At 45.2% G+C, this 16,236-nt stretch overlaps 1 protein-coding gene and 1 long non-coding RNA gene across 5 annotated transcripts in view; one reads left to right on the forward strand and one right to left on the reverse strand.

The window, feature by feature from the left end:
- Ppm1h (protein phosphatase 1H (PP2C domain containing)) overlaps window positions 1-16,236 on the forward strand; it is a 268,368-nt gene that overhangs the window by 239,389 nt on the left and 12,743 nt on the right. For 3 of the 4 annotated variants that reach the window (NM_001110218.1, XM_030245116.1, XM_006513742.4), the window contains one exon: window positions 3,878-4,029. In NM_001110218.1, coding sequence (NP_001103688.1) covers window positions 3,878-4,029 — 152 coding nt within the window. Of the gene's footprint in view, window positions 1-3,877; window positions 5,159-16,236 lie in introns of those variants that run through there. The other variant, NM_176919.4, reaches the window with a different exon arrangement.
- Window positions 607-2,279, reverse strand: Gm51818. Its single transcript, XR_003949041.1, has 3 exons — window positions 1,880-2,279; window positions 1,687-1,784; window positions 607-1,366 (listed from the first exon to the last, which is right to left on the reverse strand). It is a non-coding gene; the product is annotated as a predicted gene, 51818 (long non-coding RNA).

Here is a 16,236-nt window from a genome sequence, read left to right on the forward strand (position 1 = left end):
GCTTACTATTATTTCTCTCAGTAAGAGTCAGAGCTCTCAGAATTGTAGAAGTTAGGCCTCACAGAGACTGGGTTTCCTGGGTTCAAAAGAAAAAAATGAAGTGTCCCATGGGTGTTTTGTTTGGTTTTGTTTTTGATGGCATAAAACAGTCTCAAAGTAGAACTCGAGGACTGACATCTGAGCTGCCCTCTGACCTACATGTGCACATCATGGCACGCATGTACCTGCATCCATGTGGCATATGAATACTCATACAGACAGGCACATGCACACACACACAAACACACATACACATATACATACACACACACAGGCATGTGCACACATACACACATACATACACACACATACGTACATACACACACACGTACATGCACACACACATACATACACACACACACACATACATAAGCACATACAGAGAGAGAGAGAAAGAAAAAGAGAGAGAGGGAGGGAGGGAGAGAGGGAGGGAGGGAGGGAGGGAGGGAGGGAGGGAGGGAGGGAGGGAGGGGTGAGCTTCTAACACTACTGGGCACATGGCATCTTCAACATTTTCCAGATCCGATCAATATTTTGATCTCAGAATCTTGAAAACACTTCACATAAATACATAGTTTTTGAAAATGGCAGACACAGGCTTAGGGTAACTTCAGAAATTGTTAGAAACACTCCCTTCCATCCAAACTGACATTTGTGCAGTGGTTTTTATGAAGTAAGTAACTCACATATTGATTCTTAGAGTTAAATATGATATAACTGTAGTTAAATATGATATAACCCATAGATGCAGTAGTTTAACATTTGCATGATGAGGAACAAAAATATCGAAAGTTTTGTTTTCTGTAATTAAGCCATTATGTTTCAGAAGACATTGTATGGATGGCTAACACAAACCCTGAGTTCATAGCACGCAGCGGCATGCGTAGCATAGCGGCAACTCTAACCTGAGTTGTGGTGTTTCAGGCATGTCGGCTGGTGTGCGTGGTGTGGTAGTCTGCCAGGCTCCTGCAGCAACACTCCTCCAGATAGATGTCTTAGTCTTATTGCACCTCGGAGCCTGCTAGATTTATGTGAGGCTTCCAGGAACATCAAAAGCTATTGCAGGAAGTGAACAAAGGAACCCTGGGAGAGGATGGTTTCTGATGGAGGAAGGCCAGCAGCCTCTTCAGGGAGGGAACATGAGGTCTGCAGCAAACCCTGGAGTCCACTGAAGCCCTGGTTACCTGTGAGGATGGATGCTGGGGTGGATGGCTTACACACCAGTCCAATTTTCCCGAAAGCGTTTTCCCCAAGCATTCTGCGTCATAGGTTAATGTACAAGACTCGAGCTGTAAGTGGAAAGTTGGCAGAGTCCTCTGGAAATTGGCTGAAGGGCAGGAAACAAAGGATAACAGTAAGAACCTAAAAGGCTGTTAATTGAGGAATGCCCCAGGAATGGGGTCGCTACTGGCTTTGGATTCTTTACATAAAGATTATGTGGAAAATGGTATTGAAAGGGACGTTCGTGTTGGCTGTCAGAACCACATTAGTGAGCTGTGAGTGGGAAAGCAAGTAGAACTGGAGTCCAGTTATTGACTGACTTGAGGAGCGGCATTTCCAAGCGTGTTGGTATGAACCCACGTGGTTCCGTTGGCCGGATTCCCTACTACTGGGTAGGCTGACTTCAGACTGAAGGAATCAACTTACCACTTCTTGGATCAGTTAAAAGCATTTGGAAGCCATTTGGGTACCCTGTTCACATGGCAGAACCCAAGATTGGGTATTGTCTTCAATCCTGGAAACATCTGTTTTAAGAAGGGCCAAAAGGCAGATGGAAGCGCCTCTTAACTACAGATGTAAAATTAAACCGCCCGACACTCCCCCACCTCCCGTTACTTACTATTTCCTGTTCCGTGGAGCTAAGACGATCACAGTAGCTTATTGTAGATCCGCCAGTTGGAAGCTCTCCGGCTCTCATTTAACACATCATGAAATTAACATGGTGAGGTAGGACTTAGAGTTGGGAGCCCGGGAGTGACATTTATGGTCCTTTGCATAGTCTTAGGAAACGAATTGTGTCTGGCATCACAGAGTCTAGAGAGCCTTTGATTTCCAGGCTCAGTAGGACTCCTGTGGCCTTGCTCCTCAATATATGGTCCAGGTATTCGCACCTCTGACTTCCCCTCTCCTGCAGCTCTCCTGCCTTACCCCAGAACTTAAGAAGCATCTGTGAGCACTCAAGTTCTCTGGCTGATTGGTCCACACACTAACATTTGAGGAATGAGATGCTCCATATATCAATTCTTATAGGGACTCTGTATATGAATGTTGTAGCTCCATATGCTCCGACATGCCCAGCAACCACAGAAAACAAAGAGAAGGGGGATTGGTTGTCTCCTGTCGAGGGAATATAAGACATGAACCGATCAAGGAGGGGTATCTGTAGCTTCACTGACCCCACTTCTGCTAGCTTGGAAGGCTTAACACCTTCTCCAGAATGTCAGCTTAGTACCAAGCAAGGATAGCTTTCGAGGGGAAAAAAAAAATATTTAAAAGCAGGTAGAATATGCCCCTGTATGTTCTTACCCTGGAGGGGCTCCATGTGCTGGGCTATTAGCTAATTATTACTGTCTTCTGGACTGTAAAGGCCTGGCCCCTGTGACTGCTTTTTAATTGTGCTCATTTATCACGGTGAAGCATTCTTTAGGTTTCAGCTACCCCAGCAAGCTGGCTGCTAACCCACAGGACCAGTCCCTTAAAGGATGTCACTGGCCTAGACAAACTGTTTGTTCTGGAACAAAGACTGAATTTGAGCCATCTGGTAGACCTCTGAGAAGCCCATTGCCTGTGCCTAAGATGGCCAGATGCCACTAGTGTCACCAGTGTGAAGGGACACCAGAGCAGCAATATATGCCACATTCTCTTCTTCTCTCCCTGAGCCTACCACATGCTTTCTCCAGCCATGTAGGGCAGAGGAATTGAGAGAGGGGAAGCTGATGTTGTCCTCAGCCCGTGAGTTACCTGACTCTGGAGCATCAGGAAGGAACAGAGACGAAACCTCCAAACTCCCCTTTGCTCCTCCCTGCCCCCACCAGCCTTGTCCAAGTAGGGTAAGCGTAGGGTTATGATCTCTTCATTCTTTCTAGTTTTCCAGGGATGTTCTGTCCTTCGTAAGTAGTTTATTAGACAATGTTAGATATGAAAGACAGTGTGAAACCCGTCTGATGGCTTTGGAAGTGCAGCTTGACCTTGTGCCCAGCTTGGGATTCATCAAGCCCAAGTGTAGTATCAAACCCTCACCCTTACCTGGGGGAGGGAGGGTGTTTCTGGACTCTTTGGCCTTAGAAGAAACAGGCAAGAAGGATTTCAAATGAGTGCATTAAATAAGTATGTCTTCTTAGTCCTTGACAAACACATATGGAGCCATTTCTTAAAATCCCAAATGGACTTCATCTCCCCTATAGACTTAAATGGAAGAATCTATTTTTTTTTTCTTTCTGTTTATAGCACTTGGAAAAGGATAGGCTCTTAATATATACAGAGAAAGATGAGCAGGCCAGCCCATTGCTCATCCTGACTCACACGATGTCCACGTGTATGCCATCCCTTCAGCTATATCTCAACCGTTAGCTTTTCAACTCCGCTCTTTCTTGTTAATTATTCAGCCCTTCCCCGGGTCATTCACAGCTGTGACTTGGGTCTAAGTGTCTGTAAGCAAGCCTTGGGAAGAGGCTGTCCACTCCACAAAGCTGGCTGTGAAATCACATACCTCAAGTGCATCCTTGAAAAGTACTAGGCCAGACAGGGAGAGGCTAGGAGTCAGAAGCTGCTTGGTTGGAGACAGAAAGCAGCATCCTCCTCTATGACTCACATTGCGGTTCCCCTCTGCTCTTTTCAGGTCAGAGTCTACGATCTCTCCAGATATGAGCACGGAGCAGATGACGTGCTGATCCTGGCTACTGATGGACTCTGGGATGTCTTATCCAACGAAGAAGTAGCGGAAGCAATCACTCAGTTTCTTCCTAACTGTGATCCAGACGACCCTCACAGGTTTGTGCCTTTATAGTGTCCTGGGGACTCATGACTTACAACAGAGGCTGTAGGAATAGCTCGGCAAACCAAACCACGGAAGGGACTACGTGTCTTCTACGTTTGTGACCATGTGAAAATCCTCCTTAAGGTGAACCAAGATACAGATGACAAAGAACTTGATTTATTTAAAAGTTACCAACAGGGGCTGAGCTAGAGTGCTTACCCATCATGCACAAGGCCCTGGGTGCCATCTCTAGCACTTCATCAACTGGGTTTGGTGGGTCTTGCCTATAATCACAGCACTTGGGATGTGGAAGCAAGAAGGTCAGAAGTTCAGGTCATCCTCAGCTAAGGAGTCTGAAGTCAGCTTAGGCTACATGAAACCCTATTTAAAAGAAACAAAAGCAACATAGTAACTCTTGGGAGTAGGGGGAGGGATTGAGACAGGTCCCAGTATGGAGTGCTTGCTGGCCTAGATCTCACTAGCTAGATCAGGGTATCCTCAAACTTGGAATGAGCACCCAGCCCCTGCCCCAGCAGTTCTGGGATTTCGGTGTGAGCCACCACGGCTTCCTCGTTCTCATGTTCCCACTTCAGGTTAGTCCTGCTGACAGGTTCTCCCACATATTGATCAGCCATTAGGAAATCATTCCTTTTGAGTAGTTCAAAGACAGGAGAAGAAGATTGCAGTAGAGTTTTCCTTTGTAGTATGACACCAGGGTAGATAGCCCTCACAGCCCCCTGGGAAACTGGAAGCCCTAGAAGAAAGCAGCTCTGGCAGGAAAGTTTCAGCTACTACACCGAGAAATGATGTGTTGTGGGCAGAAGCCAGCAGAGCTAAGCCAGCAGAGCAGCCCAGTAGAACCGGCCTGACAAACATGCCCGTGCTGGATTTGTTAGCAAAAATATAAATAAGTATCTTAGCATCGGAGCATTTTAAGAGCTTTGAAAACATGGTCAAGACTGAGCCAGGAATGGTAGTATGTGACTTTAATGCCAGCATTTGAGAGGCAGGGGTAGGTGGTTCTCTGAGTTCGAGGCCAGGCTGGTCTACACAGCAAGTTCCAGGACAGCCAGGGCTACACAGAGAAACCCTGTCTGCAAAAAATAAATCAAAATCTTAAACAAACAAACAAACAAAATCAGGAAAGAAAAGAAAATATGATCAAGGAGAAGAGCCTAATATAAACGGGGCGCAGGGGTCAAGATGGCTCAGGGTTAAAGGAAAATATAATCATTTTTTAATTTGTGAAAACATACTTACTTTTATGTTTTACACACCAGGTATGTGCACCTCATGCATAGGCTAGAAGGGGGCATCGGATCTCCTGCAACTAGAGATACAAATGATTGTGACCCGATGTGTGGGTTATGGCAAACATTAATGGGCAGGGGGGTGGGCTCTCCCCCAGCTTGGATCACTCAGTCCCCAAATAAAAGACACTTTTGTGTTATATTTGTAATAAGCCTTAGACAGCACCAGAGCTGGGCAGACATCAATGCTCTAAGCTATTTTGTCGGCTTCCCTGTCGACATTCTGCCTTGGCTGCTCTTAACTCTGATTGGCCAGTTCTCCTGAGAGAAGGCGGAGAAAGGAGACGATCCCATAGGACAAGGCATCGGGAGAGCTGGCTATGAGGGTTGGCCAGTCAGAGTAAGAGCAGCCCAGGCAGAACTTGGCAAGTCATATCTCAAAGCTATTGACACGGAAGCAAACAAAACAGCTTAGAGGGTGGATGTCCGCCCAGCTCTTGTGCTGTTAAGGTTTATTATAAATATAAAAATTTCTGCATCTTTTATCTGGGAACTAAATGATCTAAGGTGGGATAGAAATGCCCAATTAATATCAAATACTTATCACAACACATGTGGGTGCTAGAAATTGAACCCAAGCCCTCTGGAAGAGCAACAAGTGCTTTTAACTGCTGAGCCACCTCTCAAGTCCTAAATAATCACTTCTTAAGAAACTGAAGAACCTTAGATGCAGCCCCCTCTGATGTCTATTCATATTACAATTCATAACAGTAGCAAAATTACAGTTATGAAATAGCAACAAAATAACTTATGATTGAGGCTCACCACAACATGAGGAACTATATAAAGGGTGGCAGTTTTAGGAAGGCTGAGAACCACTGACCTAGAAGATTTTTTTCCCTGTGCAGGAAAACTATCACTAAAGGAAATTTATTAAAGAAATTTCAAACATAACAAAACTGAGAAATCTTATTGCTGACCAATCTCTGAAGAAAAATCTGAAGGATATGCTAATCATAGAAGAGAAGGAAAAGACCCCAGATGAAAGGCCCAAGAAAGCGAGTGGGTTAGTAAGCTGACATATAAATAAGTATGCGGGTGGGCATAAACACATCCTCCATAGGAAAGACTATAGGGTTAAGGTTGTTAGAACTCATTTACTGGATTAAATTGTCATATTGGCCAGATATGGTAACACCCACCTCAAGTCTAATTGGACCTCAGAGACAGAAAAAAATCACAAGTTCACAGACAGCCCGAGGAACATAATGATTCCATCCCCCAAACAAACAAACAAACTCAACAGCAACAACATTATTAGCTGACAAAGGATAGTAATCGGCTTAAATAGGCTGTGCTTTTTGTCTATTTAAGAACATGCTAAAAGTATTTAATGGGGCTAGAGGGATGGTTCAGCAGTTAAAAGCACTGACTACTCTTCCAAAGGTCCTGAGTTCAATTCCCAGCAACCACATGGTGGCTCACAACCATCTGTAATGGGATCTGATGCCCTCTTCTGGTGTGTCTAAAGACAGTGACAGTGTACTCACATATATAAAATAAGTAAAAAATTTTAAAGCATTTAACATGTAAGCTTTAAATCAATGTAACTAGCTAGGGAAACTAAAATAATAGTGTATTGCTTCAGCTGATAGTGGGAAGAGACCCACATGAAATACTGCCGAGTGTCTGAACAGCTTATAAATCAAGGAGAAAAATTATACTGAGACCTAGAAATGACCTGGATTTGAAAGAGTGCAACATATGGAAAGTGTAAAGGCTGGATTTTTGACAGTCTTTTTCTCTGGTTTATGTGCTAAGCATAGATCAAGGCTCCACTCACCTCTGACATACCGGAAGTAACTACCTTCCTCCATGCTCTAAGATAACTCTATATAGAGCTTCCCCTGTCTCCTAAGGATCCCCAACCATAGCCTTCTGGCATTTTGACCACAGGAAACAAAACAAAACAAAACAAAACAAAACAAAAAACCCAAAGTCTGAAAGAACCCTGTAAGCTCAGAAAAAGACCCGTCTTGGTGTTTTCAGCCTACAGTAGCTCGCAGGCTCTCTCTACAGAACCACAGCCGTGAGGTTGTCCGTCTGTATATGCTCCTCCTGAGTGCTGCAGCAGGCTTCCAGTTCCAAGGCCCTGGTACTTCAGTAACTAGAAGTGAAGGCAGCAGAATAAATCCAAGGGAAGTCATGGAAGGAAAAAGAAGGCCAAAAAAGACAGCAGGTATACCAAAAGGATACATTATAAAGCCAAAATTTGATGCTTTGAAAGAACTATTAGAAAAGGATACATTATAAAGCCAGAATTTGATACTTTGAAACAACCAGCACATTAGAGAAACACAGTTGGAAACTGCACTTCCGACTCACAGACTGGAAGTAGGGCAGTCACAGATGCACAGCTGCTGTGTGGTGTCTCTCTCTCTCTCTCTCTCTCTCTCTCTCTCTCTCTCTCTCTCTCTCTCTCTCTCTTTTGGTTTTGGTTTTTCGAGACAGGGTTTCTCTGTATAGCTCTGGCTGTCCTGGAACTCACTTTGTAGACCAGGCTGTCCTGGAACTCAGAAATCCACCTGCCTCTGCCTCCCGAGTGCTGGGATTAAAGGCGTGTGCCACCATGCCCGTCTTGTGTGGTTTCTCTTACAGGTGGAATTCCTCTTACTACAGGTCTTATCAGGCATAAAGTGGTTGTCACAGTTGCTGAGGGCTGGAAGGGGAGACAGGGGTAGCTGCTGTGTGATTAGCTGTGCTTAGAAAGAGGAAGAAGCACAAGAGATTGACAGTGGTGATGGCTGCATCAGGGTGGGAATGTGCTTAATGCCACCGAAAAGCACTTTGGACATAAACTTCAAAGTGGTACATACAGTCAACCTTATTTTATGTACATTTATCATAATGAAAATCAATTTTAAAGGGCAACTAAAAATTAACAAAGTCAATAGAGTTTCTGAAGCATTAATACGAATGGGATTCAAATAAATAATAGTAATTCAGAGTAGCAATGACTCCGATGCAGCAGCAACTAAAATATAAGAGTCAATAATCAACATTAGAACGACATAAAAATATCATTTCAAACTATATTGAGTTTATACAGCACATTATAATAAAAAGATGAATAGACTTTTTAAGTTTTATTTTGATGTGTGTAAGAGTGTTTACCGGCATGTGTTTTTGTGCACTGTGTGTATGTGGTGCCCACAGAGAACAGCAAAGGTCACCAGATCCCCCAGGAGTGGGATTACAGCGGGCGGGCTGCCCTGCGGGCGATGGCAATCAAGCTCCATTCTCTGTAAGAGCAGCAGGTCCTCCTAAACCACTGAGCCATCTCTCCAGCCCAGGAGGTTTTTCGAAATGGAACTTGACAAGCCAATTCGAAGGCAAATGTAGGGAAACAAAATTGCAGACATATTTTAACAATTATTTATTTAGGCTGTACAGAGTAAGACAAAGCTAAGCCAAATTAAAGCAATATGGAAAATAAAAATCGCCTCTTACCTCAAAAAATAAGACAGGAGTAAACCCCAGGTAAAGAAAGACTTAATACTAAAATGCAAAAAATAAATAAAAAAATTTTAGAAGACAACATAAGAGATTATCCTATGACCTTGAAGTTGGGAAGAATTTCTTAAAAAGCACAAATGGGTTTTTATTGTGTTTTTGTTTTGTTTTTCTTTCTTTCTTTCTTTTTCCTTTTAAGATAGATAAGGGGGAGCTGGAGAGATGGCTCAGTGATTAAGAGCATTCCTTGCTCTCCCAGAGCTCCTGAGTTTGATTCCCAACAGCCACATGGTGGCTCACAACCACTGTAATGGAATCCCATGCCCTCTTCTGGTGTGTCTGAAGACAACTATGGAATATTATATGGTATACTCATATTATATATACATACATATGACAGATAAGGGGCTGGAGAGATGGCTCAGCACATAGAAGCATCTGCTGCCCTTCCAGAAGACCCAAGTTCAGTTCCCAGCACCTACATTGGTGATTCATAGTCACCTACATAACTCAGCTCCAGGGAAATCCAGTGTTCCTTTTTTGCCCTCCAAAGTCTTCTGCCCTCTGAGGGCAGGTGCACACACAGGACATATACACACTTGTATACATAAATTTTAAAAAGAGTCCTTTTTTAAGGTCAACGTTATTACATTAACAATCATAAATTTTGGTTCTTCAAAAGTCAAAACTAGCCAAATGATAATGCCAAAGGAAGAAGATGTTTGCCTTGTGTCTAGCTGAAGAGGGAGTTTTATCCATTCTGTACAAAGGACTCTCACAGAGCAACAAAGCACACAAGCTGGGGATATAGCAAGTTGCCCGGCATGCACGAAACCCTGACTATTCTCCAGAGGAGCATGGGGTGTTGGTGCAAGCCTGTGAGCTCAGCACTGGGGGATAGATACAGGAGGAAGAGATGTCCAAGGTTATCCTTGGCGACATAAAAACAAAAGCTAGTGTGTAGCCCCCAACAGGAACAAACCCAAGCTGCTGCTGATTAACAGGAAAAGACCTCAAAAACTTGATGCTGTTTAATAAGACGTATATGGTAAGAGTATAATTCTGCTTACATAAAATAAAAACTGTTTAGATAGGTGTTAAAACTCAGACCTGAAAAAAGGCAAAGGAATTGCCAAAAATTCAGGACTGTGACTACCTTGAGAGGAGAATTGGCAAAAAATATAAGAAATATATCATTGAGAAAGAGCCCATGGGGCTCCTAAGATATTGACTGTCATATTCTGTTCCTTTGAGTAGATGGCACATAGTCTGTGTTACTTTAAAGCTACAAATATTAAATGCATTCCTTTGTCCCTACACTTCCTGAGTTCAAGTTTTAGCTTTTCCTTATGTCCCTATGACCCATGGAAATATATTCCCCTATACTCTGTCCCTTATATGTGAAAGTGGAGATCCAATCGTGCTAGCCTCACATTAGATACAAGGCAAAGCGCTTTGTATGTTGCAGCCCCAAGAGAAGTATGCACTGGGGCTAGGGAGATGGTTCAGTTAATAGAGTGTTTTCCGTGAAAACCGTGAGGACCAAACCCCCTTTATAAAAATAAAAACAAATAAAACAAGTATGGTGGTATATACCTCTGCGGGGGGGTGGGGGGGGAGCGGGGGCATAACTAGTTAATAGAATGTTTGCCTGCCGCATACAAAGCCCCAGGTTCAATCCCCAGTACCCAGTGAGGAGTCAGAGACAGGCAGATCTTCGAAGCTTACAGGCCAGCCAGCATCGCCTAATTGTAGTGCTTCCAGACAATACATGAGAAGTTCTGTCTCTAAAACCCAAGGTGGTTAGCGCCTGAAGAAAGACACCATAGTCCCCTGAGGTTAGCACCTGGCTTTCATATGTATATGAACGTATACACAGATTCACCTACAGGAACGTGTGGGTGTTTGTCTGTGTGTATGGAGAAAAGTGTATGATGGTACAACATTATGTGCCTCATAACAGAAAAAAAAATGCTTTCAGGAAAACTGTAAAGCTAAGTTCTCTCTTCCCTTCTAGAATTCTTTAGAATGAGTGTGCTCAGGTGTGTAGGTTTTGATGGTACTGTTGTTATCAATTCCTCCCGTTGGCCTTCAGTATGCTCTTGCTCTTCTCCATCTATATAGCTTCCATCCACTTCTGCACCCTCCCTGTTAGCATGTCCGTTTGCGCTCTGATGAGTTTTAGAAAGCCAGCTGCCCGTTAGGAGTTACAATGCACTTCATGCCTTTTACATTTCTCCTGCCTCTGGGTTTATTTACCAGCCCGTCTCTCTCCGTGGCATGTGCTCACCCACCATGAAGTTAAAACCTACAGAGTGCGTGTGTGTGGCCAGTCAGAGTGGTCGCCTAAGGTTCAGGAGAACTTCCAGGGACAGCAATTAAAAATGGTCTGGTTTGGTTTGGTCTGGCCTGGTCTAGTCTGGTTTGGTTTGGTTTTTAGTTTGCCTCTCAAAGAGAATGGCCAGGGCAGGAGTAGTCCAGGAGGATGTGAAGGAGACAAAGTTTTCAAGAAGAGAGAGGCTGTCAGAGCTGGAGGGGTGTGTGTGGCTAGTTTGAGTGCTGCGTAGCATGCATAAAGCCCTGGGTTCCATCCTCAGCACCCCATAATCCGGGTGTGAGGGTATATACCTGTTTTCCTAACTCTTAAGTGTGTAGTCAGGAAGGTGAGCACCGAGTGTGAGGCCAGCCTGGGCTATCAAATAAGTAAGAAAAAACAAATAAGAGAGAAACTTTTGGGCTATAGATAAGAAAGATTCTAGTTGGTTTTTATAACAGAATGTAGGAGATGAGTGGGTCAAGGGGGGGAGTTCCACTTTATGAAGCGGTTACCATTTGGAGTCGTTCATCTGGCAAATACTCTGAGGTGTTTATTGTGTGAGCCAAGGCCTGCCAGATGCTGGAAAAGAATCTGTGAGATACATCAGACTCTTCTCTGTTCCTCTTACAGTCTGAGGTCCAGATGGGGTTACGGAAGCTTCTAGAAATTACCAGGGAGAATGTAGCCTGGTACAATGGATTGTTTGTTTGTTTGTTTGTTTGTTTTTAGAGACAGGGTTTCTCTGTGTAGCCCTGGCTGTCATTGCACTCACTTTGTAGACCAGGCTGGCTTCAAACTCAGAAATCCGCCTGCCTCTGCCTCCCAAGTGCTGGGATTAAAGGCGTACGCCATCACGCCAGCTACAATGGATGTTTAAAACCTCAAAAATTAAATCAGCCTCAGACAGGCATCATAGTGGCAAAGTGGAGATGGGGGAGGAGCCCAGCAGGCAGTGCAGCTGGTTGCACCAGCCTGGGAATGCCATCAAACAAGGTGTGAGAGCCCAGTCATCCTCTGAGCCTTCTGAATTCACAGCATTTACGATGACACATGTGCTGTGTAAGAAGGGGGGGCCTGTGGTAATGGAACAGATCCTGTGTAATGAGCCATTCATATATATATATATATATATATATATATATATATATATATATATATATGTATGTATGTATGTATGTATATATATGTGTGTGTGTGTGTGTGTGTGTGTGTGTGTGTGTGTGTATGTGTATGTGTATGTGTATATGTATATATAGTTGTTGAGTAACTGTACTCAGGTTGCTCCTCCACCCTGTGTGTGCCCTCGTAATGGAAACCGAGTTGGGCGATCAGGGAGACTTAATTTGTTTCCAGCTCTGGAATTCTGTAAGATGGCATTTTCTTCTCTTTCATGTGTGTGGCATTGTTGCACATAAGCTGTATAATTTGGCAGGAGCCTTGCCCTGCCTCCTTGAGAGGCCCATGGACACTGAGCACTCAGGCTCACTTATGGCTGGGAGCTCTTCTGTGCAGAGAGATGGAACCGGCAGAGGAAGTCACCCCAAAAGGTCTCAGCTCCAGTCAGAGTTCTGAAATGAGGAAAAGGCTGTGATTCCAGAGGCTCTGTTAACCTTTGCATCTCTTTCTCTGTCAGTGTAGAACCCCTGGGTTTGCCTATGGAATCATGTCTTTGGAGACGTGACCAGTGGCTGTGCCCCAAGCTTGGGGGAGGGGGCTGACTAAATGGGGCTGGCCTATTGTTTGACTCAAAATGGGGAAAAAAGAAGATACATTCCAAGAGTGGGAAACCTCAGGGACCAAAGAGGAAGCAAGGCAACAAAAAGAGCATGTGTCTGCGACTAACAGTTTCTCTCTCCCCCTGAGATATGAGCCAGGTTGCCCCAGAGCTCCTTGGAGAGGAAACCAATAGAAAGGAGCAGGGCCTAGGTTGACCAGTGACACACAAGGACTTGTGGTTTCTGGATGGCTAGGTGTATGATTGTGTTGTGTGTGGGTTTTCTTGTTATTTTTCTTTTGTTTCCGAATGACAGTCGTTCTTAACAAATTGCCAGCCTTGTCTTCCCTGGATAACATCCCCCCCAAAGAGGAATGTAAAATAGCACCCCCTCCACTTCTGAGGGACATAGGGTTTAGCATAACACCAGTCAGCATACCCCTGACCCTCATGCCTTCCTCTCAGGCACGGAGTGGGTACAAACGCCCCTGTGATCTGATAAGCCCCAGCTTTCCCTCTTTTTGAACTGTCTCCTCAAAGGAATCAGGAAATTAAAAGGCAGCTTTGTAGGGGAGCCAAAGTCAGAGTGCAAGGGGGAGGGGAGCTGGAAGTGACTCCTCTATAGGGTCACCAGATGAACTGTTCAGAGGGAACACATCACACTAACGTTCTAGAGGGAGGTTATCAGAGGTCACGGAGTTTGCTCTGTATCTCTGGCCAGGTTCTCTTTTACAACTTAAAGACTGTGTGATTCAGAGGTTAAGGTAAAACACGTGGAACTGACCATCAGCTCTAAGCTGGAGGTTTAGTGGTGGGCCTCCCTCCCCACCAGGGAAATAGACAAAGTGGGAGCCAGTGTCTGAACCATCCGTGAAGAAGGTTACATTTTGTCAGAAGGGAATAGATTGTTACTACTTCTAAAAGCGGCAGGCAGAGGCGAGAGAAACCAGAACCCACCTCCAGATACTGAATCCAAGCTTTTCAGGGTCTTTGCTCTCCTCATTATTTCTCAAACCCATCTGTAGAAACCCTGGTTTTTCTACCTTGCACCTAACAGCTCCCTGTTGCCCCTGCCATGACACAAGGACAGTATGTACACTCTCTGCAGACACAAACAAGACCTGGCACATGCTAACACATGGAGCTACCTGCCCAGCCCGGTCAAGAGTTGGATGGAGTCTTAAAGTTCCGGTGTACCAAACTCTCTCTCCCACAAGTGGGAGATACCTTTTTGATGGTAAGGGTTTTCTACCCTTCTGCCTGGAAAGGGAAGGTTAAAGGTAAAAACAAACAAACAAACAAAGCTATCAGTATACTGCAGCCTTAATAGAGCCATTAATGCCAGTTTGTATTACCCTGGTAATACCTAATTTATTTTGGCAAAAGACAAAGTATTTAAGGTTTTCTTTCTTTCTTCCTCTCGTTCTTTCTCTCTCTCCCTTCCTTCCCCCCCTCTCTCCCTTCCTTCCTCTCTCTCTCCCTTCCTTCCTTCCTCTCTCTCCTCTCTCATCTCTCCTCTCTCCTCTCTCTTTCTTTCTCCTGGGAGGGGAAATCTTTCTGTAAGTTGGTTGAAGTCATTTCTCAGCAGCACCATATGCTCTCCAGAAACCATGCCTCACACGCAAAAAGGAAGTGTTCCTCCCCTCCTCCCCCACCCCCTCCTTATCACTTGCAGGTTTTCAGAACAAATCCCTGAGTGTTTGATCTGGTGTTTGTAGACTAGATACAAATCTGCATCCGAGTTCCTTGTATGCTGCTTAGCATATTCGGATCCGTGGGAATCTGGAAGTCAGCCTGAGATCCTGGCTGCAGCTGCCTCCTCGGCCGGCCCGCACAGCCTCTCTCTGGTTACTGGGGCTGGCGAAGCAGAGCTGTGTAAGCACTTAGATGTGTGGCCACCTCAGGGAATTTCAAAGACCTTGCCAGGGAGGACGGGTTATTATTCTTCCTTGGATTGAAATGTTGCTGTTTGGGATTTGAACTAAAATAAACATTCACCACTGAAGAAACCAGGGAGCCCTGGCACTGCCAGGGTACTGAGAGGTAGAAAAATCCTGGCAATGGATAGCAGGGGCAGGGGATTCTAACCCTTCCCACGGGGCGAGGTGCCCTCTCCACCCTGAAGCCTCGCTCTGGTACCTTAGGCTTCTTGGCCTAAGCAGGTCCGTTGTACCCTAAGCTGGTGTCAGAACCCATGAGTAGCTTCAAGTTTTGGTCTGAAGGGTGAACCATGGGTTCACCTAATGGATGTGCCTCCTCTCAAAACAAATAACTACTTTCTAAGCACAACAAAGGCCACCTCCAAGCCTAGCCAGGGCACGAGGCTCATCACCATAGATTCCCTGGGAAGTCCCAAAGCTGGGGCGCTTTTCCTCCCTCTTAAATCTCAGAGAGCTGCTTAGAATGCAGAGGGGGTTGCTCCTCCTCTGTCACATTGTAACAACCGAAGGGTACCAGCCAGCAGATGGAGGTTGCCTTTTATATGCTAATGTTTGGAACCCATTAATCCCCCATTTCTTCCCCATCTCCCCTCCCTCTCAGGGGACCTTTTCTGCAGGATCCACAGGGCTGGTGGAGGTTCCCACCCAGCCGTAGCTTTTAATGACCGTGGGGATGGCTAGCTGAGGCCTGGGGTTGACTTATTTTTGACAGTCCCATGCTGATGCCAAGGTGGTCTCGTGGGAAACCGCCTGTGTAAGAGGTAAAGGACTTGCCTGTGGGAAGAGGACATTTGAAGTCTGGTGAAGGGGATGACTGTTAACACTTCTTGATCTCCGGCCATGTGTGTGCTCGGGCTGCCATATTGAATGTTTGTAAGAGACGATCTTAATCTCTGGAGAAACCTGGAGATTTACAGTGTTAGCACACCAGGCTCTCAGGCAAGGAAAAGAGGGGTCCTATAAGCTAAGGGATTTTTCCAGAACCATCCATCTAGTTGGTGTGAAAGCAGAGATGTAGTCTCGGGGGTGGGGGTGGGGCATAGCCATTGAGCCCCTTGTCTGAATCACTTCAGAGGTGACAGAAGCAAGAGCCACCACACAGCAGAGACCGTTCAGGTGTAAGGCCCTACCTCAGTGGTTTAGAAAGAGCTTCGCCTTCCCATAGCTTCAGCCCCCTCTCCTTCTCTGTTTTCTCTGCCACCCCCGCTGACCTTCCTCCGATGGCCCGCCCCTCTCCCGCTTCAGAGTGGAGCCCTCTGGATTTTTAAAAGCCCTATTTTTCCTTGGCAGTCATTTCTTCCCGCAGAACTTTGCCAATCAATATTGAGAGCTTCAGGCAGGGAAGGAAAATAGTCTTAAAATTCACATCATCTCCCTGGAAGTCGCTTGCTTTGGAGAGAAAGAGCACTTTCCAAAGAGCATAGTTTTCTAATGCTGCCTGGGCAGGCATTGGTGAGGAAGGCATTGCAGCGATTCTACATCCAGCT

This window comes from Mus musculus, chromosome 10 (genome assembly GCF_000001635.26).
Source record: "Mus musculus strain C57BL/6J chromosome 10, GRCm38.p6 C57BL/6J".
Taxonomy (NCBI): Eukaryota; Metazoa; Chordata; class Mammalia; order Rodentia; family Muridae; genus Mus; species Mus musculus.